Consider the following 27,840-nt stretch of genomic DNA (forward strand, 5'->3'; position numbering starts at 1 on the left):
AAATGTGTTAGGAACATGCAATTATATCGAATTGCAACGAAAGGACAATTCATTTCTCTTTTTCTCTCTCTTTTTTATTTTTTTTTTTTTTCTTTTTTTCCTTTTCCATCGTTTTCCTTTTTATTGTTTAGTTAACCGTACTCTTTTTCCGTTTCTCGTTTTGAACGACGTCGTTCGATTCTTTTTTCATTTTTTCCTTTTTCTTTCTTCTTTTTTTTTTTTTTTTTTTATTCTTTTTTTTCGTCGTTTTTTTCCCCCTTTCTTTTTTCACGTTTTCGTTCATATGCATGTAACTTCTCTCGCCATCGGAAATAAAAAAGTTCACGTAGGAAAATTAATTACAGGAATTCCATTTTATTTTTCAACCGACCATCGATTCCCGTCCACGAATTCCTCCCACATCCCTCCCCCTTTCCGCCTCCTTTCAATGACGTTCGCGAATTCGTTTCGCGAGAACGATCACGAACGCGAAATAAAGCGTGACGACCGTCGAAATGGTCCCAGGATATGAGAATTAACGTGCAATTTTCTTTCCCTTTCCTTCCCATTCTCCTTTTATTTTCATTTCTTTTTTTCTTTTTTTTTTTTTCTTTTTTCTTTTTTTTTCTTTTTTCATTGTTTATTTCTTATTTTTTTACTTTTTATTTTTTTATTCTCAGCTTGAACCGCGATAATTTATCCGCGTAATTAAACGTCACGTTCGATGTCAGATGCAGGTACACAACGGTACGAAAGTATTTTCCTCTCTCTCTCTCTCTCTCTCTCTCTCTCTCTATCTCTCTCTCTTTCTCTCGTGATAACTATATAAATAAAACATATACGACATTAATAATAGCTTAACTGTGAAAATAATTTACTTGAAAATTTCGATCGTTAAAAGTACGACGTAAATCTATATAGTTTCGATTTTTATTTAGTAAAGAGAGACGATAGTTCTACCTTTTGAACGTTTCATAAACAAAAGTTCGTAGTACAAGATCGTTATCTCCTCACCCATAAATACGTTCTTAATTTTCTTTCTTTTCTTTAACGAAAACGATCGTGAAGTTTTCCAACAACTTTTCGAAGACGAGGAAAAAGAAAGATAACTTGCACGGGCCCTATATCTATTTGTCATAAGGATTTCCCGAATATTTCCTCTCTTTCTCTCTTTCTCCCTCCTTTTTTTTTTCCTTTCATCTTTAAAAAGTTCTGAAGCGACGATCGTTTACCTGCTCTCAAAGATTCCTTCTACCATTTAGTCTTAAGAAACGTGTTAAACTTTCGAAGATCTCGTTCGTTATAACGTCCACCGGATGTATCGTTTCATAGCTCACTATCTCAATTTTTCTTTTCTTTTCTTTTCTTTTCATTCTTTTTCTTCTCCTCTTTATTTTCCTTTCCTTTTCTTTCTTTTTCTTTTACGCAACGAAGAAAGTATACTCGTAATTTTGAAAGGAGAAATCGATGAGTATCCAATGATATTGGTGCTATAGTATGAACGCTATATATATATATATATATATATATATATATATGTATATATGTATATGTATACATCTATATTTCTATATTATATAATATATTTATATAGTATATAATAATATATAATATATTATTTATCAAAATTTTTCGAGTTTCATCGGTAAATACTTTAAGACGAAGAGAGAGAGAGAGAGAGAGAGAGAGAGAGAGAGAGAGAGAGAGAGAGAGAGAGAAAGAAGAAAAAGAGGATTCAAAGATACGAAAGAATGTAATTGAACGTACCAATTTGACGGTATTGCCGGCACGTTTAAGGGCATCTACAGCAGCCGCATGCGGTACGTCAACGACGGAGACATCGTTCACCTGAAGGATCGTATCGTTAACGCGAAGACGTCCATCCGCGGATGCCGCCCCACCCGGTATAAGTTTGGTGATGTAAATTGCCGTGTCGTTGCCAAAGTGAGGATTGTCGGTACCTCCGGCGATACTAAAGCCCAAACCGGCCCCACCTCTTTCCAAAACGATCTCCTCGTACTCCCAATCATCGTCGCCGTTTACCTGAAACAAATATATCAAATTATTATTTAGCTTATCTAAAAAAAGCTCTGGAATATTTTTCTTTTTTCCTTTTTTTTTTTTTTTTTTTTTTTTCAATAGGAAAGGAAAAAAAGAACGTTAAAAAAAAAATATCCGACGAATTCGATAAATGAATAGAAGAAAAAAGAGAAAAAAAAAAAGAGAAGGAAAAAAAAAAATGGATAGATCAATTTACTTGCAATAGAAAATTTTTTTTCCAAAGGAGATCGATAACATTTTTTTTTTCCTCTTCTATTTTTTTTTTTTTCTTTTCTTTTTTAATCTTCTCTCTCTCTTTTTTTTTTAATCCTTTTCTTAATTTCTTCCCGCTCTTTCCAGTTCCTTATACCAATCCCAATATCGCATATATAGATCGTAAAGCCGATGAGCTCGAACGATGCGTAAGAAATTAAATGCCGAGAAAGTCGTTGAATGAAGATGTTATCGAAATTTTATTAAGAAGATTACCGGCGAGTGTTTCGAGTAGAAGTCTTTTTAAAGACTTTCCAACGAAGAGAGATTCTCTTTAGAAGGAGGAAGGATAATAAACGTTGTTCGAAAAGAGGACAAGTTTCTCTTCTCTTTTCCCTCTTTCTCTTCCTCCTTATTCTCCTTCTCTTTCTCCTTCATCCTTCTTCCTTATATGTGGCTTTATAATAGGGTATAACGTTATTAAACGAGCGACATCTCGCATAACCAACGACATCTCGCATAAACAACTACCGTCGAAGGAGGGTATCACGCGTGCTAATCTAGTCTGCTTGAGGTCTCAAAATCAATTAACTAGTTACACTCCTCTCTCTCTCTCTCTCTCTCTCTCTCTCTTTCGCTCACACTATATCAAACCCTTTACCCCTATAGGAAGCTTAACAATGAGTTAACCTACCTACCCAGCTAGCTACGATCCTAGCTAGTTTATTTTGCTTATCCTAACGGAATGCTTAGAATTGCTTATCCTAACGGAAAACATTAAACGTCGAGTTCGATTCGATTGCACCGTGATTTCTAACGATAAGGTTACTTGATAAAATCAATATCAATTTGTTACAATCGATTTGTTGTTAATGAATTGGAAATTGCATTTAATCGTTTTAGTACATATCCGTTTCGTTCGAACGATTCCTTAAATAAACGTCATACGTTTCTTCTAACCACTCATTCGATCTTTCTCTTTTTTTCTTTTTCTTTTTTTTTTTTTTTTCTTGTTTATATTTCTGTTACTATTTGCGAACTCAAAGAGGTCTACATTATACACGTGCGTCGGCGCAACACGTGTCGTAAAGCCCGAGCTTGCAACCGTTGATTTATCGAGAGTAACGAAATATTTATAGAATATTCGCGTGGGAAGGAGATCCTGGCTCCTCCAACCGCCCCCAATACCCTTACTCACCCTTCTTCATCCTCATTTTTTGAAGAAGCGTTCAACGCTCGCGCAATTATCTCGATGTTTAATACGTAGCCGAGTTTATTATTTATCCAACGTACAATTGGACGATAGAGCAAAATTATATTTTTATTTCGACGATTAAATTCGATATGCATATACATACAAATATAATATATATATATATATATATATATTTGTTTTTAAATAATTCATTGCTTAATAATGTTCAAATGCTTAAAAAAAAAAAAAAAAAAAAAAAAAGAAACAAAATGATTTTCAAACTGTCGAATCGAATCGAATTACCATTTTACGAAATCTGCCGGCCATGGCGTGTCCCAATTAGTTACGATGTTGGAAGAGGAGATGAAGGAGGATATCACAATTGCATCGTTGTCAAGACTGCAAATGGACGACGTCGAGACTAACGATGCACGAGCACGAACAACGACCTTTAGTGGCACTTTCGTTCAACGAGGCGAAATTATTTCTAACCGATGCGTTCCGATCTCTATCGGATTACGACGGCAAATAAAACTATTATTCACCATAGAGAAGGACACTCATCTTGATAAACTTAAAAGATCTTAAAAAATGATGAATACGAACGTTCTCTCGTAATTCGATCTTATGATATCTAACGCATAGAAATTCATAGAAATTCTTTCATTTTCTTTTTCTCCACATCCCCTTATTCTTCTTCTTTTTCTTCTTCTTCTTCCTCTTCTTCCTCCTCGTCTTTTTCTTCTTTTTCTTTATGATTTCAAGTAAATGATAACAAATGTTTTCACGATATTTAACAGGAAGTACATCAGTAGACATATAAAAATATACAAATGCACAGCTTCCATGAAATATCACGGGTATATGCTCTTCTTCTTTCCTCGTTCTTTTTCTTTTCTTTTTTTTCTTTTGATCAAACTCAACGAAACGTATCTCTCGGCTTATATAAACGAGACCCGATTACTTTTATTTTATTTTCTTTTTTCTTTTTTTTTCTTCTTTTTTTTTACTCCACGAAACTTACGAGCCCGCGTTATTGGAATGATCGTACTCTGTTAGTGTCCCTTCCCCCCCCCCCATCGCCCTATCCATTCGATAATAATTCGAATTAATGTCGTTCGTCGATTAAAAACAAAGATCATTATTATCATTCATCGATAATACCATCTCATTTATTGTCACATCACGTGGTCAAATCATACAAGGCATAAAATACCGATATCGTTGAATATCATATATTATAGAAATTTCGTTCCTTTTAACTTTGATGTATTAATTATATTTTAATATGAAATCATTTAATAACGTTTAACGAAGCGAAATGTTTCAAAGTTTGCATAAATTTAACGTCAAATTATCGTCAAATTTGAAGGAGAAACGACGCGCACCGATCACCAGCCATTCTGTTGGCAGGAAAAGATGAAACTGTTGCTCGACGAAAAGCGAGCAGATAGAGAAAGAGAAAGACAGACAGACAGAGAGAGAGAGAGGGAGAGAGAGAGAGAGAGAGAGAGAGAGAGAGATAGGAAGGTCTTCTCTGTCACGGTAAAAGTCTTCCGTAAGAACGACGACGAAACGACAACTACAACTACAACTACAACTACAATTTCAACGACAACAACAATAAAGAAGAAGAAGAAGAAGAAGAAGAAGAAGAAGTAACGTTAGATGCTCTCGTTCTCGCTCTGCACTAGCGGAGCATTACAAGCACGGCCAGAAACTCGCTAGAAGGCACGCGCGTGCGTTTCTAATCTTCTTCTTCGTCATCTTCTTCTTCGTTTTCTTCTTCTTCGTTTTCTTCTTCTTTTCGAAGGGAAGAAGACTCAAGCATCGTTCTACAAACCCACCACCACAGTCATCGCTATTATAATATTAGATCGGTCGACGGCTATTTCCAACTGACTGTGAAAATACATTCACGGCACGCGTCTCGAAACGAACATCACACCGCGAGACCCGGCATATTTCGAGTGGCTGAAATAACTAGCTCTCTTTCTCTATCTATCTAACTATCTGTTTTATCTATATTTCTCTATCGTTCTAAAACTTTGTTTAAGGGATTGAAAGAGATCGGTCGAAGGAAACCAAGAAAAAAAAAAAAAAAAAAAAGAAAAAAAAAAAAAAAAAAAGGACACCATAAATACTTCGATTTTTCTCATTTTCGAGTTCTACGATCGTCCGTAAAGATTTGACTTTCAGTTTACTTACGTAATCTCCGTCTACACAGGCTCGTTCAAGGTTGATTCTAACGTTCTCCCACCCTTTTCCCAATTTTATTCGCGTACGCGCAAGCGTTCAACGGTTACTTTCCTAATATACGTTGTTAAGAAATGAGAGAGAGAGAGAGAGAGAGAGAGAGAGAAATGTACAAAAAAAAAAAAAAAAAGAAAAAAGAAAAAAGAAAAAGAAGAAAAAGGAAAACGAAGAAAACAAAAAATGAAAAATGAAATATCTTGTTACCGCGATCGATCGAAACTCGATCGATTGATCCCATAAACAGTTTTGAATTTCAGCTCCTAATTCAAGTATCACAGAATGGGAACTCTCTACGGTCGTGTGTTCAAATTAACATCTCGAGAAACGGTCGGTCTATATTCGTCGGCCTTTGTCGGAACATGCCATCCAACGGCCGGGTAAAGATAGATTCGTTTCGCGGCAAAGTACAACGAATTTCAGGCTCCGCTGACCTTGAAAATAATTAGCCTCGATCTCGGGCTAGAAGCTCCGGTTGCCATTGGAAACGCTCTTAGAGAAGATAATACAAAGAGGGGAAAAAAAAAGAAAAAAAGAAAAAAAGAAAAAAAAAACATTAAATCCGAACACTTCCTTTACGGTTTATTCACGATCGATATCGAATCAATCAATCGAATATTTATTTATTTTCAAACGAATCAATATCGACGAAATAATATTTTCTTACTTTTTATATTCATTGAACAATCCCATTTTGACCTCATCCCTCCCACTCCCCTCCTCCCTCTAATATCGCCTTCCTAATCATTCAATCGCATTATTATTATTTCAACGAAAGTATTTATTCCGTAGAATCGATGGAGATCGATTTAAAGAAATATTTTTCAAAGATTCGATATGTCGAACGATCGAGAGATATCGAAGGATTATCGAGAATCGTCGTAGTTGCCACTTAAAGTTAACACTTAACTCTCTATCTCTTCGGTCTTTCATATTTCACACGGAGGTAAGCTCGGTAAAGTACGAAAAGCTCGATAAAACGATTAGAGAGAATTCTTCGATGGGAGTGAGACGAGTTGGACGAGTGTGACGAGAGGAGATACGGGGAGCGGGGGGGGGGGGGGGAGGAGGGGGAAGGTAAGGGGGGAAACGAGAAGCATTGAAAAGGGAGATGCATCGAATAAGCGAGAAATAGTAGAGTAAAAACGAGAACCATCGATGGAAACCCTTCTCACGTGATCCCTCGAAGATCCTCTTCAAGAAATCCTCTGGTGTTTACGATGGCGAACTCTCGAGCATTTCTCTCTCTCTCTCTCTCTCTCTCTCTCTCTCTCTCTCTCTCCCTCTCTCTCTTTTGGCCGTGTCGTGATCCTTCCATGTCGTAAAATCCTGTGGCTGCATTGCATTGCCGATAAAATTTCTTTATATTTCTCGATCATACACGTATACGTTCATACATTTTCTCATTCTTATTCTTAGATATTTCTATTATCTTAATCGTTATCGGGATGGATAGTGGTTGATTGAGGGGATGGGGAATAAATGTTTTCGAAAATTAATAACTTATAGAATTGTTTGTTTCTTTTTTCTTCTTCTTCTTTTTTTTTTCTTTCTTTTTTTCCTCTAAAATATTTCCACTCTTTTTAATTCGACTCGTTTATAAATAACCCTTTAATATCCTCTCATGATACGTGTTTTATAAAACAATAGAGACGTTTTTCTAGACTAACTTTATTCACACCATAGTAATGTGTGTTAGTTAGGTAAAGAATGGCATTATTTAACAACGAACGTAAGATATACCCGTAATCTGAGTCAACCGGAGAAATATACTCGAGCATTGTTTCAAAGAAATTAAAAACTAAAAGATTTAGTTTACGTTCAGGATATTTCTTCAAGGTAATTGAAATGCATCGGATGGTATCAAAAGTGGTGTCCCTCTCTTTTATCGTTTATCCTTATTACAAATTTAATATTTTAATTAAATAACATACGTTAAATAATAAAGATTATATAGATCGATAATATAACTCGAACGTTATCGAGAATAATGTTAATGAAAAATCAAAATTTCGATTAAAAATACTTCTCGTTTAATTTCAAAAGTTTAACGAAATGTATTACATTCCATCAATTTCTAATCTGCTTTGATAACGGACATCTTAATTATTAGGAATTCTTATCATTGAATTGTTTGAAGTTGGTTAATTCTTGTTAAACGATTCGCATTTACCAAAGTAACTCGAATTCGAGGATAAAGCGGATGAAATGCATTGAACGACATGGGCGTGACCATTAAACGCATTCCTCCGAGTAATCGTCTTACATTAGAAACGAGCTTAGCTAGGTACAACGTTTCAAGTTAACGTTATACTCGTTAGCTCATAGATAGCTTGTGAATTCGTTGATATTATTCCTTCCTTTCCCTCTACATCCGTTTCCCTTTCCCCGTCTCTTCCACGTGTTTTGTTCGAACTAATCTATAATAGAATGAAATAATTGTACGAAAATGGATCGACGAAAGGTCGAATGATGAAAATTTTAAGGCTTGATGCCAAACTTTATAAACGATGGGAAATAATTATTTAAAGGTTAAAACAATGAAAATTATACTCTTCTTTTTTTCTTCTTCTTTTAAAACACTCCTCTACGTGTATACATATATATATATATATATTTTTTTTTCTCTTTTTTGATTCAATTTCGAAGTAATGTAAAAAAAAATAAAAAGAAAAAAAAAATAGAAAACAAAAAGGAAATGAGGATGGTAATAGGAACGGATGAAAATTTTCCATAGGATATTATTTTACCAGCGTCTTTTGTTCGTCGGTTTTACGAGATAAACGGATCACACGATTTGACTTGTTAGGTAGTAAATATTGCATGATATTGCCAGAAAGAGAGAGAGAGAAAGAGAGAGAGAGAGAGAGAGAGAGATGCAGCTTGCATGCCAAGAGATGCAGTCAAGGTGAGTGTAGATTAACGAGATCCAAGTGCACATCTCGCGGAACTATTTATGACATTCGAAGGGATATGTGTATGCACATATAAACGTAACACGTATGTACGCAAGTACCTATATGCGGTTAGATGAATAAGTGAATTTCTCGCGTGGTGTAATAGAAACAAACGATGTTCAAATTTAGATGAAATCATTTCGACGACGAAGCGAAGAGAAAAGAAAAAGAAAAAAAGAGAACGAAGAGAAAGAGAGAGAGAGAGAGAGAGAGAGAGAGAGAGAGAGAGAGAGAGAGAGAGAGAGTAAAGGAGAAAGAAAATAAAACAAACTTAACAATGAAATATGAAAAACTTTACACGATCGTAAATCGTACATATTGAAATAACTTACATGTGTATGTAAATATATCGACATGGGGAATTAAAATGACATATATACATATATACATATATATATATATATATATATATATATATATATATCCCTGGTCATGTATTATCGCACGAAATCGAAATAATTGTGCTTCATTATTCACAAACTGGATGACAATTCAGAGAAGGGTCGCATAAGTAAAGCCGATTTCCGATATCCGATATCGATATACGATTTAATTACATCCTGATTAACGTGAACCGATGCTTTCGAGATTGTAAATGGATTATCTTGGATTATAAATATTTCATTCATATGTCGAGTTCAAATGTAAAAGAAAAAAATAATGAATCTTTATTCTTATATTTTTAATTGTCGTTTGTTTATGTCTATATATATATATATTTTTTTTTTTTCTTATACACACACACAGACACACACACACACACATACATATATATATATATATATATATATGTGTGTGTGTATATACATATGTATGTACATAATAGTAATTTGTTGATTACCATTAAAAACACTTCGATCGAATGAGACACGTTTTTCAAGAGACATGAAAAGAACCACATACACAAAAAAGAGAGAGAGAGAGAGAGAGAGAGAGAGAGAGAGAGAGAGAGTATTATCTGAAGTATTAAAATTAATTTTACCATAAGAAGGACGTAAAACTTGGGAGTAATATGAACACCTTTCAACGGGACGGCGATTCTCACGGAAGAACTTGCAATGTAAGGGGTAAAATATAAAAACGACATGTCACGAGGACGAACCGTAAAGAAATGACGCTATTCTCTGTCGCGTCGACGTGAAACCGCGCATGTCTATTTCGATCGAGAAAATAAAGATGAAATATAGCCGATAGTACGAATGGAAGGAAGCAAATTTTCTTGCGATACAATTTCGATAATTATATCTAACGAATGACATTAATGTCCGATAAGATCGATATCATCAATCTCACGTATTTCTTTCAAATGTTTCGCATATGTGGACGCACGCAATGTGTGCATATATGTGTGTGTATGTGTCTGTGCGTGCGTTTCCTTCTTTTTGCTACCATAGATGGACGTAAGGTGTTACTTGTTATTGTCCATAATTATTATCGATTCCTTTTGCATAAGTAATACATAGTAATAACTTGTCGAGGGTGCAAAGAAAAGAAAAAGAAAAAGAGAAAGAAAAAGAAAAAGAAAAAGAAAAAAAAGAAAAGATATCATACATTTTTACGAAACAGTCTTGCTTCCTCCTACGATAGATATGAGCGTATTTGAGAAAGGATTTTATACGATCAATCGTTCTTTATTATCGTTGATAGGACTTTGGCCTTACACGAATCGAAGAAAGATGCTTATCCGTACATTTTTCGTTCAATTAGGTATCGTATGCTCAATTATAATCGAGGTAAGAAAATTCATCCCTCAAAAAATATATTATCGACGATTAAAGTCTTAATCACCTTTAGATTATGAGATTGATAATATCAAGTACAAATATTGATTTGATGATGGAAAATATAATGTACGTTACTAGTTGCACGATAGTAAATGTCTTTTACTTTGGCATTTTTTTTCATAAACGCATTGATCAGGTACGTTCTTAAATAGATTAATACAATATTATATTTTATGAAAATTTAATATTGAAAAATTACAATATACGATAAAAGATATTTATATTATCGTAGATAAAGCTTTTCGATAGTATAAAATATGAATGGTATAAAGTAGAGAATCAAGAGGAATTTGAAATTTTACGAAAGTTTGCTGCTAAAACTCGTATCTTTATGATCATTATATTATGTAAGAATGATTGGAATTTAAAATGATGAAAGAACATTTTTACTTAAAAAAAAAAAAAAAAAAAACAAAAAAAAAAAGGGGGGGGAAAAGAAGAATAATAAATACTTTTATGTAATAGTGATCATGTATGTACACTTTGGATTAACCGTACCTGGATCAATGTATCCTCTTGTATTAGACGTGATCGATCCATTGAACAAAACTCGACAAATGAAATTCGCACCAATTTTAGAATATTTCTCAGGTCGAGAAAAATATATATTAAAGATAATATTTATCTATTATTTAACTATGATCGCCATAGGGATCACAATAGCTGGTACATTCGGATTGTTAATAGTATGCGTACAACATGCTTGCTCGATGTTCGTCCTTACCGGGTTAGTGCTTCTAAACCTGTTAATTTACTAACAGCTTGACAATTCCCTCTTGTCTCGCATAGATACGTAATGAGGCACTCACTGGAGGAGCGACCAGCCAGACTATTAGACTATATCTATCAGGAAAACAAAGCGTATGCGAGAATAATACGTGCCGTCGAGTGTCATAGGAGAGCATTAGAGTTAGTATGAGTTTTTCTTACATAAATGATCATAATATTATAATGGAATAGAATAGACGTGATGGCGGAGATAAGAGTAAAAGAAAAGAAAAAGAAAAAACTCTCCCAGAAAATATCAAAAGAAGAGAAATAAGAAGATAAATGTTTTATTTGTAGCTTCGTCGATCAAATAAATTTACTCTTCGCTAAAACCAATTTTTTCATATACATATTATGGTTTATCACGATTACCTTTCAAATTTCACAGGTGAGTAATTGAATGTGTATTTAGAAAAAAAGAAAAAAAAAAAAGATAGATATACTGAGAATAAAATCTTACACTTCTCTCTTTTTTTTTTTTTTTTTTTTTTTTTTTCATATACAGATAAACGTGATAGATGAAAAATTGATAACGCTGATGATCATTCAACTATTTACAATTTTCATTATCAGTTTTCTTGGTCAAAAAGTTATCGATTATAGCAACGACGTCTTTGAAAGTGCGTGAGTACATCGTTCCATTTTGTTCCTATCCTTGTTAAATATTCTCGTAAACTTAAATATCCATCGTGATATTAATTCATAGAATAATGACGCCATGGTATTTGGCTTCCGTGAAAATTCAAAAATTATTTATTATAATATTGATGAAAAGTATAAAGCCTTCTTATCTATCAATAGGAGGATTCTTCGTTTTAACCAATGAGTTCTTTCTAATCGTGAGTATTTGATTATTAATAAGGTAGAAAAAAGATAATACCTATGACAAAAAAGAAAAATTATGACCCTTTTTTTTTCGTAAATAAATTTAAACAAAAAACAAAAAAAAAAAAAATAACAAAAAATTTGCTTCAGTCCGTTAAATGCTCACTCTCCTACGCCATGGTGCTATATTCGTTTCGATAAAAAGGAAAATTAATGGAAACCAAAAAAACATTAAGGGTAGTATGAATTATAATTTATAATATATAAATAGATATGTATATATATATATATATATATATATATATATATATATACATACACACACATAGATATTATTTTCTTATGTGTAAATATAAGAAAATGTAAAATCACTTAATATAGAAAATAAACTATTTACTTTGTTTCATTTAAGTAGATAAGTAATTTATAAATAGTAAAAAAAAGTACTGCATGCAACAACCAGAACGAAAAAAAAAAAATAATAATAATAGTAGTAATAATAATAATAATAATAAGCAAAGCGAGAGAAAGAATAGTCTCTATTATCTTCTCGCGTTAGCGTATTTACTCTCGGTATTTGAGATACCAGTAAATACATGCAATATCGAAAAGTAACGTAGTTAATGATCGATTTTTTCGACAGAAAATGAGATCTCTTGATCGTCGAATGCACAAATCTCGATTAGATAAGAGTCTCTCACGTCAGTCAATATTAATAAATAGCAGAGCGTATAATGCATAACGAAAAGAAAAGGATTTCTTTTGGTTTCACGTATCGCCGGTAATTATGTGAGATATCGATCGATCGATTCGACGTTCTCCCTTTGTGAACCTGCGTGAATATTCGCATGTGACACGTCATTAAAAAAAGGGAGAGAAAGGAAAAGGAGAAGAATAAAAAAAAAAAAAAAAGAAAAAAGGAGAGAAAGAGAGAAAAAAAAGAAGAAATATGTTGAACGTATTTACAAAACCCTTTTCTACTTTTTCTTTTTTTTTTTTTCTTTTTTTTTTTTCCTTTATTCCTATCGTATTTACTCTATCGTTTTAAAAATATATAATCCGCTGTTTGTTATTCATCGTGATTATTCATGATACACCTTGTTAATTAACAATTGTTATTTTTACGAAGAAAATAAATTAATGGAGGGAAATTTCGTTTGTAAAAAACGATTTTATCGTTGATTCATAATGAACGACGAATACATAAATGGTTAATCGTTATTTACAGCGGTTATTCGAATATTCCTATCAACGAATATATCAATCGTATTCTGACCTTTTGTAAAATTGAACCACAGAAGATATAAAGCTATTCAGGAATATCATTGTGTATTTGAATCAATTGATACTTTTGATGATCACTCAGGTTAATCTCTTGGGAATATGGCCGAACGATCGATCGATCAAAGTGTAATGCTTAACGAAGCTAGGATCCTAATTACTTGCGATTAATAGCGCGTGTAATTCGCGAATAGGCTCTTGGATTTGCATAATGTAGGGTCGGCAACGTTACAACAAAGAATTTATAGCACGTGTCGTTTCGTCGATGGCTAATAATATCGATCGCAAGTAATTAGTAATGAACAATGTCGGAATAAATGATAATTCGTTTTAGATGATTAAATTCATCTCGATTAAATATCAGATCGTGGATGTTTTAAATAAAGAGATCATTATGTTCTCGTTCGTATCTGCCTTATCATTCGGCATCGTTCGTTATTCTTGCTATCGCAATGCGAAAGAGAGAGAGAGAGAGAGAGAGAGAGAGACGCGATATAATTTGTTATCACTTTCAAGTTGAAAAACAAATTTTATATAAACTATAAAAAAATATTCGTATCATTTTCAATATTGAATATTTACTATTATTTTTCAATTTAACAAGATTATTACGAATGAGATACGAAAGAAATATTGATAATAGAAAAATATACTTAATAAAATACACTTTAAGTTTCCTCCATTTACAGGGATAATTCTTACGAATTCATCGTTGAATTATATGATCGACATAAGGACAATATATTTTTCGTTTCAGTAATTTACTATTCCAATATTATGACGATTCTTCTTCCTCCAAGGTTATCTGTAATATATATATATATATATATATATATAATACCATTAAATGAAACAAGAAATTGTCAATTACCGTTTCTCAATGGAGTTCTTCATTGATAAGACAAAATCTCTTTTCTTCACATAATAATAATAATAATAATAATAATAATAATAATAATAATAATAATGATGATGATGATGATGATGATGATGATGATGATGATTGGATCAGCATAGAATATCTGTCACTCATCGTTTTTAATGATAATTGAACATGCCAGGAAAAATGTTCAACCGTTCTGTCGGGTCAGAATATTTTTGTATTTTCCATCGGGTTATATCAAAACGAATTTACGTGATAGGAAGGCACTCATGGAAATGGGAAAATACAGTTTACTCGACGGGATGAAAATTTTTAATGGAATGCGAATCTGAAAAATATTTTCGACGCTTGGTAATATAAAAAAAAATTTTCCCTTCTCTACTGGTTACATTGTAGAAAAGGCTATTCACCGGGAACGAAAGTATTCAATGGGAAGAGATGAGAAAGTTTATAAATCGATCCTCTTTTCGGATTATAAGATCTAACGAAAAAGCTATTGGGTTTATACAAATTCGTATTTTCGACAAAGGCTATTCGTTTTTATGCATTCCATACCAAAATAGGTTCGGGGAGATAATAAACTATCGGTATCGGAACATACATAGATTTCTATTGAACATTTCTTCTATTGGAAATTAGTTTGATCTGTATCAACATCGTTCGGGTGAGTACACATACATGTTTACTTTATATCTGCGTAACTGTTGATCATAGAAAAAAAAAAAAAAAAAAAAAAAAAAAAGAAAAGAAGAAAAAAAGAAAAAGAAGAAAAGAATAAAAAGAAAGAAAAAAACAAGGGAAAAGAAAAAAAGGATAATCAGATTCTTTCTCGTTTAATTACATCATAATAAAATAAACGGGAAATACTATCATTCGAATACTAATCTCCATGGTATATTGGCGCAACAATTTAACTTTAATATTTGTCAACTTTTTAATATAGATCAACAAATTTTTTCTTTTTTTTTCCTCTCTCCTTTTAATCGACATACGACAACAACGATAGACGATAATTAAAATGTTCACTCGATTTTATAGATATCGTTTGAAAAAGCGAAAATTATTGCTAAAGATGATTACGACGAAGAATTGACGAAGGCATGAGAGATCGTTGTAATTGTCGATCTTGAAAACTTTTTCCTTTTTTCTTCCGAAAAAAGGACATTTCTTTTTCTTTTCCTTTTTTTTTTTTTCCTACGATAAAACGCACACTGCTCGCCATGAAACATTCAATTTAGTGTTTTCTTCTTCTTCTCATTGTTTTTTTTTCTTCATTTTTTCGTTTTCTTCCTTTATCTTCTTTTTTTTTTTTTTTTATACCGAAGTTCCTGCAAACATACATATCGCATATCACAATGTTTTTATTCGTTACGTATTCGACCATTGGATTCGGAGACGTTCTCATGGAAAAGTTCCAACACGACATTCGATGATTTTAATGCACGTAACTCTCGCCAATCGGACGTTGTTACGTGCACGCATAAATAATATGATGTTCGATCGGCACATTCATTATCTATATTTGTAAGAAACATATATATATTCAAAAATAAAATCACATTGAACTACTCCTACTACTTCTTTTACTGAAAAGTATATCGAGCGTTACCGGAAAACATTCGCAAGAATTATCGCATTAAATTTTCCTTTTACGTCATATATTTACTATATATATATATACATATATATATATATATATATATATATATATATGTATGTATGTATGTATGTATGTATAGTTTTAGCGATCGTATGTAATATATGATGTTCCATTTCCAACAACGATGGCAAATATAATGATAGCCGAGATAACATGAAAAACGAAGATGAGTTTAATGGTACTTTCGTTGAAGTCATGACGAAAGTACGACAGCATCGACTCGTTGTGATCAAGTGATCGGAATGGTGCTTTATCGTCGATCGTTTTCGATTGCTTTCAATCAAACCGATATGATATTAGATTTAGAGAGAAGATAAAGAAAGAAAGAAAGATAAAAAAAAAATGGCGAATATCTTGTCTTGACGAGGGTATAGGAAAATTTGTGTTTGCAAGAAAGAAAAGAAAAGAAAAAAAGAAAGGAAAAAAAAAGGAAAAAAAAAAAAAAAAGGAAAAAAAGGAAGAGGAAGCCAAAAAGAAAAAAATCAATTTTCAGTAACAATTTTACAATTTTCTTTTCTCTCTCTCTCTCTCTCTCTCTCTCTCTCTCTCTCTCTCTCTATTTTAAACGTCAATCTCAAACTATTGAATTTTCCAACGACAATTAGAGTTCATTTCTATCTCTTTTCTTTTTTGTTCACTTTTTTTTTTTTTTTTTTTTTTTTTTTTTGTCGAAACTAAAAAACACAATCCCTTTCGTTGACCCTTTTTCATTTAAACGTCACGTAGACGACGTAAGTTTTCGACGAGTTAATGAAGTGTCGTGGCCACGTAACACCGCAATAACCACAAATTTTGATCCCGTTAGAAGGAAGAGAATGTAGAATGTAACGAGCTATAAAAGTAACTGCATTAAACTCCCTACTAAGTAGGATCCCTTTAAATATCACTCTTAATGCTGTACCATTATCGACCTATCGAAAAACGTGTTGCGCCGATTAATTGGATATCTGTGCTAGATGATCTAAACTGATGTAAAAGATGAAATCTTAATTAATTATCTTCGTATTATAAATATAGGGAAAATATCGAAAGGATATAAATATCTTATTAATTTTTACAAATATCATTCTAATTTCTACAATAGAATATTCTATATAATCGAGAAATAAAAATTATCTGCGACTTAACGAATCCATGAAAAATTAATTAACCATACTCACAAGTATAGTTGAATGAACGTACAAACGATCTTTTTTATTTTTCTTTCTTTCTTTTTTTTTTTTTTGTCTTTTTTTGAAAAAGAACACTGCTCGGGCTTGATAAAAGGTCAAGATAATGCGCAAGTCAATATCGTTAGAGCAAAGTAAAAAACCAAGATACTACAATCGTTCCATCAATCAAGATCGTTGATCACAGAAGGAAAAAAGAATTGTTTTGATAACGTACGACGTTCTTAACGATTCAATGAAACATACACTTTTTCTATGATTATCAATCATTTGTTTTTTCTCATCTATTAATGCAGTTATCATTAGCCGTTCGATGGATACTGAAAAGATGTGAAGAAATAATATCTTACGATTAACAATGTAAAAAGCGACGAATAACGATATAACTATTTGCATTTTAATTTCATTTTAAATCAAAAAGCGATTAAATTTCTATTGTTCCGATTATTGGACTCTATTTAAATTAAAATACGATTTGTTACTTTATCACTTGTCACAAATATCATATTAAAAGGAACAAACAAAAAAGAAAAAAGAAAAAGACAAATCATGCGATAATGTAATTGTACGATTGAGTGACACTACGAGCAACGTTAAAAGCCAAACACCGACTATGTTCGATGCACCGCAATGATACGTGGACAAGGTATCGATCGATTTATCCCCACCACGACAGATATATTTTCAAGAAGGGTTCTATATCCTCGACAATAGAGCAAATAATAAATAAGTAAGTAAGTTTCTTGCTCGGTGGGGATATAATTATGTTACATAATTTCGATATTATCCTTTCCTTCCATTATAGAACATACCACGGCATAATTTATTATTTAAGACAATAGGAGATGAAGAAGGGTCGTAGAAAAAAGAAAAAGAAAAAGAAAAAAAGAAAAAAATTAAATCAAGCGAGATAAAACAGATGAGTGTTCTAGGTGTCATTCACTTTTGACGATTCTGAGAAGAATGAAGGAGTTCGATATACATTTGTTAGGATTTTTGCGCAAAATATGTTCGATCACTGGTATTTGGCCGTATCAAACACCATTTCAAACGTTCATTCGCGCATTCATTATACACGTCTGCATAATCAACATATATTTCTTTCAGGTAAATTTTTGAATGAATTGAGAAAAATTTTTTATATGCTTTTGCGCTTATTCTATTTTTTTTTTTTTTCTTTCTTTCTTTTTACTGCTTTACCCGTGAAATAAAACCAAAAATATGATTGAGCTTAGATCGCAAATTTTTTATCGGCCGAACTCAGCATGGAGTCGTCTTTACGTTCAATCCCTTATATGCTTACGACAATATCTATGAATATCATCTATTATGCTGGTTTTTTCAATAAGAAGTTGGTACGTTCAATCGATGTTAAAAATTAACAAATTATATATTCGTAAAACGTAATATTCCCTTTTTTGTTTTTTTCTTTTCTCTTTTTTCATCATTCATTATTATTTATCTATTATTTATCTATTTATTTATTTATTAATTCATTTTCAGATATTACGTTGTTTAATACATATATTGAACGATTGGAATAATATAAAACAAACAAAAGAATGTTACCTTATTCTTAAGTATGCTTCTCTATCCAAACAATGTATCTTTATGTTCATATGTAAGTAAAATTGTAGAACATAAATATAACCAATAGTAGAGACGAATACAATATTAATTATCATTATTATTTTCTTTTTTTTCTTTCTTTCTTTCTTTCTTTCTTTCTTTCTTCAGTTTCTTATAATTCATACATTTCATTGATGTTCCTGATATCAATCAGCCCTCTACTTTTGGATGTGATAATACCATTGAACGAGACTCGACCGCATGTATTAATAATCCCGATGAATTGGTACAACGGACAGGAAACATATTTCATAAAGTTATTACTTTTTCAATATTTTTCATTGATTGTATTAGGCATAGCTGCGATAAGTAGCTCCTCGATGTATTTGAGCTCTCTGCAATATATTTGCGCTATGTTTCGAATCGTTGGGTAAGTATTTTTACAGATTTCCCTTCTCTTTTTCTTTTCTTTTTGCACCTTTCATATTTTTAATCCTAGTTGTCTATGCAAATCAAATTTGAGCTCAATTAAAACAATTTGCGCATAACATGATTCATAAGTTTTTTTCTACAATGACAAAATTGAAAATGCACTTTCGAATCTACTGATTATTATTTTCGAGATTTCAAAGAATATACAATCTCCCTCTTTTTTTTTTTTTTTTTAAATTAAAATTATTCTTCATTCTATATAAATGTTAGCTGTTAATAGTACCTGTGGGATGTAGCGCAATCCCAAAAAGTACAATTTGAAATTATTTCAAATATATGCACAATTAGGTTAAATATTAAAAAAATGAGTGAATAATATATACCAATTTAATTTCTAATTCAGATTACTTTTGGATAACATATTGGAAGATAAGAGGAAGAAATTAAATATAATCGAAGACGATGCGATTTACGTCAGGATTATTCATATAATAAAAATACATAATAAGACGATCGAGTTAGTATCGATGATATAGAAAATTACATTGTCCAATTATATCGCTTTATTCGATCATTTCTATTTCTCGTTAACAAGACAATATCTCGATACTATAAAAAACATTGTAGTCCATTGTAGCCCATCGAATCTTTATCTTTTTTCTTTTTTTTTTTTTTTTTTTTTTTTTTTATTAATAATTCATTTTACCAGAAACACGACGTGATGTGATCTTTTTTCTACTCACAAATTATATTACATACCTCTTCACTTTTATTTCTTACATACCTCTATAAATAATATATATATATGTATATACAATGAGTTGTTGTTTATTTTTTATCGAACAATATATTTTCTTGTCTTTTAGATTTATCGACGATTTAAATAATAAATTTAACGCATATTATCTTGCAGTAATGATGTGCGCGTTATGCTACATCGGGATTACTATCGTTCAAGTAAGTGATAGTTAAGTTAACGTAATATACTTATATACTTAAAAAAAAAAAAAAAAAAAAAAAAAAAAAAAAAAAAAAAAAAAAAAAAAAAAAAGGGGGAATCAAAAAATTGTAAAACATATTTAACATTTTCGTTATTTTTTCGATTCATAATATCATTCAGCTACTTGATGAATACGAAAAGCAGAGTAACATGATAATGTTGATCCTATCGATATTTTACATTATCTTCAATTTAGTTTGGGGTTTTACCTTTTGTTACATGGGACAACATTTGCAGAACGTGAGCGAGGCTATATTCTGTAAAGCGTAAGCATAAGACTTTTTTTGTTCATTTTCCTTTTCGTTTTTTTTTTTTTTTGTTCATTCATTATTCGAACGCAACGAATCAGACGAGTTTTTAAAAAAGTACGAAGAGAGAAAAAAGAAAAAAATTGAAAGCAAAAAAAAATTTCCTTATAGTTACGCAATACCCTGGTATTTGTTGCCGAGGAAATCACAGAGATTATTATTCTTTTTGATCACGAGATCAGCAAAATCATCGTATATTTTGATCGGGAAAACGTTTATTGCGTCGTTAGAATTTTTTACAGCGGTAAGAGATAATTAAAAAACGTTGAAAAAGAAAACCTTATAATTGCAATTTTTCTAATCCATTGTAGTGTCATTTAAATTTTATTTAAAGCTCGTACGATTGTCTACCTCTTACGCTATGGTACTGCATTCTTTGCGTTGACGTCATACAACCCAATCCGAGAAATTTCGCAAGAGATACGGTAATTAATGAATAAATTATCCTCGAAAGAAATTTGTATGAGAGAAACGATAGAAAAGGAAAAGAAGAAAAGAAAGAAAAAAAAAGAAAAAAAAAAAAAAGAAGAAAGAAAAATTCTATATCGAATCGTGTCAACGAAATATTATATACAATGTTCATTAAAATACAATACATATGAATCGAGATAATATTACTTACATGTTTATTAGTAATGTATTATTATTGGATTACACGATAAATATTTAACTTGAAGATAATACGTAATATCCAAAAAATGACAATTTTCACGATGTATCGTTAAAACAAAAAAAAAAAAAAAAAAAAAAACCATTTATACAAATTGTGAAAAATATTTCCAATGATCAGATATTCCATTCCAAATTGATTTCATTTCTACGAACGAAATAATTGTACGAAAAGATATATCAAAGATATAAACGAGAGAGAGAGAGAGAGAGAGAAAGTGTTTGACTTCCGTTCGACGATCCAGTCAAACACAGACTGTTCAATGTGCTGTTATATTATTGATCGATCTCCCCACTACGATAAAAAAGTTATAAAGAAGGGTTTAAACCTGAGGGGTTTATACACTTTGTAATAAATTACGATCAAGTATATTTTCGTTTTATACTATAATTACGATATTATCCCTATCCGTTACTATTTTTATCTATGAATTATATAATATTATTCAAGAAGTATACGAGAGGTAAGATAGAAAAAGAAATTGAGACAGGTAAATAGAATGAATATCGTCATTCAGGTATCATTCGTATTATGGTGATTCCAAGAGGAATGGAAGAATTCTTTTTCACTCCGTTCATAATCGTGCAAAAGTTATTATCGATGACTGGTATTTGGCCTTATCTAACACCTTCTCAAAGATTTTGTCGTGAGTTTATTATGAGCGCTAGTTTAATTACGGCATATTTCGTTCAGGTCAATATTCATTCAAATAAATAATTTTTCCCAATTTTATCTTATTATTTTTAAAATAATGATGAGTGTCGTTGAGAATTTAGGTTATAAACTTTCTATCGGCACAATTCAGAATTAAATCGTCCGTCCTTCATATGGCTTATATATTTACAACGATATCTATAAGTGTCGTTTACTATTGCTGCCTTCTTCAAAAAAATCTGGTACGACGTTGAACATTAATTATTAATTATTAATATATAATGGATTTTTAATATGAACTTTGATATCGTTATTTTTTTTTATATATTTTCAGATATTACGCTATTTAGAAGATATTATGAACGATTGGAATAATATAAGAAAAATAAAACAATTTGACGTTCTACTTGATTATGCGTTTTTATATAGAAAATGCATTTTCATGTTTATAAGTAAGAAATATTTCCAAGAATTTTGAAGAATATGAAAATAGTATCGGTAGGTAAAAACACAGATTTAATTCATTGTTCCAGTTTCTTACAATTCCTACGTCTCGTTGATGTTCCTATTAGCATTGAAACCATTTCTTTTGGATTTGATGAAACCATTGAACGAAACTAGACCGCGTACTTTAATAATACCGATGAATTGGTACAACGGACAAGAAGCACATTTCTTAAAGATACTAATTTTCCAATTAGTTATAAGCATTATATTGGGATTGGGTGTGATAAGTGGATTATCATTGTATATACTATTTCTACAACATACTTGTGCCATGTTTCATATAACTTCGTAAATATTTTGATGACTATTAACATTTCATTCTGTTTTATTCTTCAATATAAAAAAATTCTTATAAAAGAAATATCAATCTCATTTTTATCTCAGATCTCTCTTGGATAATATATTGGACGTTAAAGAGAAAAACATAAAAGTGATTGACGATAGAATCATTTACAAAAGGATAATCAACGTAATTAAATTTCACAAGAGATCGATTCAGTTAGTACCAATAATACAATACATTATCTTTAAATCATTCGATATCTCGTGTTTATTAATAAGATACTATTTTTCATTGTTCCACAGATTTATACCATAAGATTATATTTTTAATACAGTAGCATCTTGAGTTCATAGATTCTATCCGTTTTTATAGATCGACATTATACAATGTTCATGGAAATAAATTTGTTAAAAGCTATATTGACAAATATTTCATTCATTCGTTCATTCATTTGTCATTAGATTCTCTTTTAATATTTTCTTTTATAAACGAATGGATAATAATCGAAAAAAATAATTAGACAAAAAAAGACTTAATTATTTTCTCATTTCTCTTAGATGTATAGATCTATTTAATAATATCTTTAACGTGGCTTCCTTTATCCAAATGATATGCGTGATATGTTTCATTGGAATTGCAGTAATTTCTGTAAGTGATAATAAGTAATGCAAAAACAAAAAGCACAAAATCATAAACGTTATTATTATTATTTTTCTTTCTTCTTCTTTTTTATTTCTTTTTCCTTTTTTCGATGGATCTTAAATAAATCTTGGAGATATTCGATGAATACAAAAGCTCAAGTGACATTAGTTCGTTGGGATTGTCAATATTATACGTTATCTTTCATTTGATTTGGGTCTTTGTCGTCTTTCACATAGGACAACATTTGCAGAACATAAGCGAGGCAGCATTTTATAAAGCGTAAAAACAAATTCATTTTCATTCGAATTAAAAATAAATTATACGTGTTTTTTTCACAAACAAATAAAAAACAATAAAATTTTCTTCTAGCTATGAAACTCCGTGGTATTTGTTTTCACACCAATCGCAACGATTAATAACCTTCATGATCGCGCAATCATATAAACCAATTTATTTATCTATTGGTAAAATGTTTATGGCATCACATGAACATTTTGCTTGGGTAAGAGACATTATGTCACATAAATTACGTGCTTATATTTACACAATCTTTGTCTTTATTAATTTGCTCATTTTTTTTTTTTCCCTTAGATCATCCGATCATCAATTTCTTACGCGATGGCATTATATTCCTTACGTTGATGAGATAAAATTAATTTCGAATTCGTAAATTATACACCGACGAATAAAAAATTCTCTTTGTAATTAATTTTTTTAAACTAGTAATATAAAAAAATGTTAATTAGATTATACATATTATAATATTAATTCGATCATAAAATAAATAAATCAAAATTGTATAACTTACACGTATCCGTTGGATCGCACAAATATAAAATTTGAATATAATTTGAAAGCTCAGAAATTGTAAAATTCCATGATGTAGCGATGTAGAGAGATTTATGTAAATATAAAAAAAAAAAAAAAAAAAGAAAGAAAAAGAAAAAAAATTTCATTCACAAACGATGATATCAGAGTTACAAAAGAAAGAGAGGGTTTGAGATCCGTTCAATGATCCAGACGAACATCGACTGTTCAACGCGCTGCTATGATATCGATCGATCTCCCCACCACGAAAACTTTACCAAGAAGGGTTCTACACTCTTGACAATAAAACGAATAACGATAAAATGTATTTTTAACCTGGCCTATAATTACGTAGCGGACAATTTCGATATTATCATTTCCACCCTTGTATTACGAATATTTATTATTAAAAACGTTGCAGGAAGAAGGGTGACAAAAAAAAAGGGATAAAGAATAAATGCATTGAAATAAAAAGTAAATGGTTTAAGTGTCACTCGCTTTTGATGATCCTGAGAACGATGGAAGAGTTCCGAATGACTCCGTTTGGGTTCGTAGAAAAAATATGTTCGATCAGTGGCATTTGGCCATTACTAACACCTTCCCAAAGATGTATTCGTTCGGTTCTCATGAGGATTACATTATTTCTAACATACTTTAGTCAGGTAAATATTAATTCGATAAAATAATTCTCACTATTTGTTTCTTTTTCCTTTCTTTCTCTTTTTTTTTTTTTTTTTTTTTTTTTTTTTTTTTTTTTTTTTTAATCTCCGAAATAACGAAACTGTCATTGAAAACTCAGATTTTAAATTTGATATGGAACGAGATCAACATGAAGTCGTCCATAGTTTATCTACCCTATCACTTTTCGACGATATGTATATATATCGTTTATTATAGTGCTTTCTATTATAAAAAGCTGGTACGTTTATGAACATTAATTAATGAATTATATACTTGGCATAATCAAAAGACAATTTTTTCGTTTATTTTCAGATGTTACGATTTTTATTAAACATAATGAACGATTGGAGTGATATTAAAAAAACGAAACAATTTGTTATTCTACTCGATTACGCGTTTCAATCGAGAAAATGCATTTTCATGTTCATATGTAAGAAATTAAGAAATTACGAGTATTGATCAAATTCTTTTCGGTTTAAAGATATGAATGCAATTTTTTCTTTCTTTTGTTTTTTTTTTTCCAGTTACCTACAACTCATACATGTTGTCGATGTTCCTGTTATCATTTAAGCCGATTATTTTGGATTTGATTAGACCATTGAACGAAACTCGACCACACGCATTAGTGATCCCGATGAATTGGTATAAGGAAGAAGAAAAATATTTCTGGAAGATTCTTCTCTTACAATATTTTATCTCCATTGTAATTGGTTTATGCGTGATAAGCAGCATATCGATATATTTAATCGTTATACAACACATTTGTGCCATGTTCCAGATCATCGGGTGAGTATTATTACGAACGTTGTCCTCTTATTTTCTTTCATTTTTAATATATAAAAAAAAAAAAAGGAAAAAAAAAAAAAGAAAAAAAAGAAATTAAGCAACAGCTTTATTTCATAATATAAAAGCATAAGCAATATATCGGTTTGTTGTTTCATCTCATTGTCTCAGATGTCTCTTGGATAACATAATGGACGGTAATGAGAAAGAATTTAAAATGACCAACGATAAAGTGATTTATTCCAAGATGATTCATATAATACAAATTCACAAAAGAACGATAGAGTTAGTATAAGATAGTATAATCTTTTAGATCGTTTTTACATTACGCCATTGAATTCATCCATCTATTTTTCATCGTATCGCAAAGATTTGCCCAATAAGATTATATTTTTAATCCGGCCTATTCTCACTCTCTCTCTCTCTCTCTCCCCATCACTTTTCGAATTCATAGATTTCCTTTTCCAACATTTCCGTAATTTAACGAAACACATTGCATATAATAATTTGCTAAAAACATATTAATCTGCTATATTTAATCATATTAAAAGACTTTTTAATTCTTCATTTATCATATATTCTCTATATTCGTTAGTTATTTTTTTTTTTTTGCTTTCTTTCTTTTGCTTTTGCAAGCAAGCAAACAAGCAAAAGGATTAAATAAAATTAATAACGAAGATAACATATTCTCTTTTTTTCGTAGATATATAGATATTTTAAATAGTAAATTTAGCATATGCATTCTTCCTATGATAATGTGTGCGTTATGCTTCATTGCAATTGCAATAATTCCCGTAAGTGGTCTTAAACAATTTATGCATAAATCTTAAGATTCTTCGACATTTTTCTTATTCCTTTTCTTTTCATTTTTAATTAATTAGCTCATGGATCTACTCGATGAACACATAAACATAGACAACATTGATTCATTCATGTTACTGTTATTTTTCATTATATATCATTTGCTTTGGATACTTGTCTTTTGTATCATAGGACAACACTTGCAGAACGTGAGCGAGGCAATATTCTACAAAGGGTAAGAATAAATTCCTTTTTATTCAATTCACAAAGATAGATTATGCGCGTTCAAAGAAAAAAGAAGAAAAAAAAAAAAAAAAAAAAAAAAATTTCTTAGTTACGAAGTTCCATGGTATTTGTTGTCCAAGGAAACGCAAAAATTATTATACTTTATAATTGCCAGAGCAGATAAACCAAACTGTATATCCATCGGTAAAATGTTTGTGGTTTCGCATGAATTTTTTGCCGGGGTAAGTTATAAAAATGATAGTAAATAATATGACAGAAATTTATCAGAAGGTGAGTATTGTCTCGTTTTTATTCGATTATATATTGAAGCTCGTGCGACTATCGATTTCTTACGGGATGATATTACATTCCGTGCGCTGATGTTATACAACTCATTTGGAATTCGTAAAGGACGATGCAACAAATGAAAAATTTACTATGCAATTGATGTGAAGAGAAAACAATAACAAAAAATATATATATATTTTTTTTCCATGTTGTATTATGTCACGAAAAATTATATATATATATATATATTTATATACGTATTATGTTCACGCAATATAAAGCAGATAATTAAAAATTGTATTACTAGCACATTATTCTTAATAAGCATTGGATCGCACTGATATAAAAATTCAATATAACTCGAAATCAAAGAAAATATAAATTATATAGCGTTGAAGAAAATGTTGAATAATGATGTTAAAAAAATTGGAAAGAAATTTATCCTCACTTTCTATTTCAACCAATTGTTTTCGTCTTTGTTATTTATTTATTTTTTACGAAGAGCAATTTCTTACGCTGCAATATTGCATTTCCTGCACTGATGTTGCAACCGTTTTGGAATGCAAAATATGTCACCGTATATGAGAAAACTTCAATTGTCAAACGATAATTTTATATAACGAAATATTACATACTAATATTTATTTATTATATTGCAAAATATAATATATATTAATATTTATTAATATATACATATAATAAAGAAATAAAATTAAAGATTTTACTTTTTTTACGTGTTATCAATACGTTGCAACATTTAATCATCCTGATAAAATAAAATGAAAAAATAATCGTAAAGAAATTTAAAAATCACGACAAAGGCGTTTTAAAAGTATCTACGTAAAATAAAAAAAGTATTATACTTTAAATGAACGAATGATATTCCGTTTATGGTAAGTAACGACAATAAAGATACAGATATGTTTCCTTAGATTTCTCACAAGGAAAATTAATTAACTAATTGCATCTAATTGCATAAGAAGGAGACGTTATTGAATAATAATAATTGTCGACAATGGACGTTCACATAAAATAAAATAAATTTAATGTTAAACGATGAAACGTTATATTACATTGTTTATGATAATGATAATATCCGATGATAATATTAAAAAAATCAATATATGTTGTACGTACGTATTATTATATAAAGAGATAAATATCTACTCGTGATCCGTTCTAT

The 27,840-nt window shown here is 30.6% G+C and overlaps 2 protein-coding genes across 15 annotated transcripts in view; one reads left to right on the plus strand and one right to left on the minus strand.

The window, feature by feature from the left end:
* The window catches only part of LOC124950721 (disks large homolog 4-like), a 265,077-nt gene that overhangs the window by 64,879 nt on the left and 172,358 nt on the right, over positions 1-27,840 (minus strand). For all 14 annotated transcript variants that reach the window (XM_047497901.1, XM_047497986.1, XM_047497937.1 and 11 more), the window contains one exon: positions 1,747-2,022. In XM_047497901.1, the coding sequence (XP_047353857.1) occupies positions 1,747-2,022 (276 nt within the window). The remainder of the gene's footprint in view (positions 1-1,746; positions 2,023-27,840) is intronic.
* Positions 21,456-23,749, plus strand: LOC124950913. The gene is made up of 9 exons (XM_047498408.1): positions 21,456-21,632; positions 21,763-21,882; positions 21,975-22,092; positions 22,174-22,435; positions 22,532-22,645; positions 22,988-23,078; positions 23,206-23,351; positions 23,442-23,574; positions 23,664-23,749. The coding sequence occupies exons 2-9, from the start codon at positions 21,814-21,816 to the stop codon at positions 23,712-23,714; spliced, it is 984 nt and encodes a 327-aa protein (XP_047354364.1). The 5' UTR covers positions 21,456-21,632; positions 21,763-21,813; the 3' UTR covers positions 23,715-23,749.

This window comes from Vespa velutina, chromosome 1 (genome assembly GCF_912470025.1).
Source record: "Vespa velutina chromosome 1, iVesVel2.1, whole genome shotgun sequence".
NCBI classification, from domain to species: domain Eukaryota; kingdom Metazoa; phylum Arthropoda; class Insecta; order Hymenoptera; family Vespidae; genus Vespa; species Vespa velutina.

Bases quoted from the DNA above. Each gene is read 5' to 3' on its own strand.
- LOC124950913 (XM_047498408.1), top strand. From the start codon at position 21,814: ATGGCTTATATATTTACAACGATATCTATAAGTGTCGTTTACTATTGC. The intron at 22,093-22,173 runs GTAAGAAATATT...TCATTGTTCCAG, and splicing joins ATGCATTTTCATGTTTATAA to TTTCTTACAATTCCTACGTC. The intron at 23,575-23,663 runs GTAAGAGACATT...TTTTTCCCTTAG, and splicing joins CACATGAACATTTTGCTTGG to ATCATCCGATCATCAATTTC.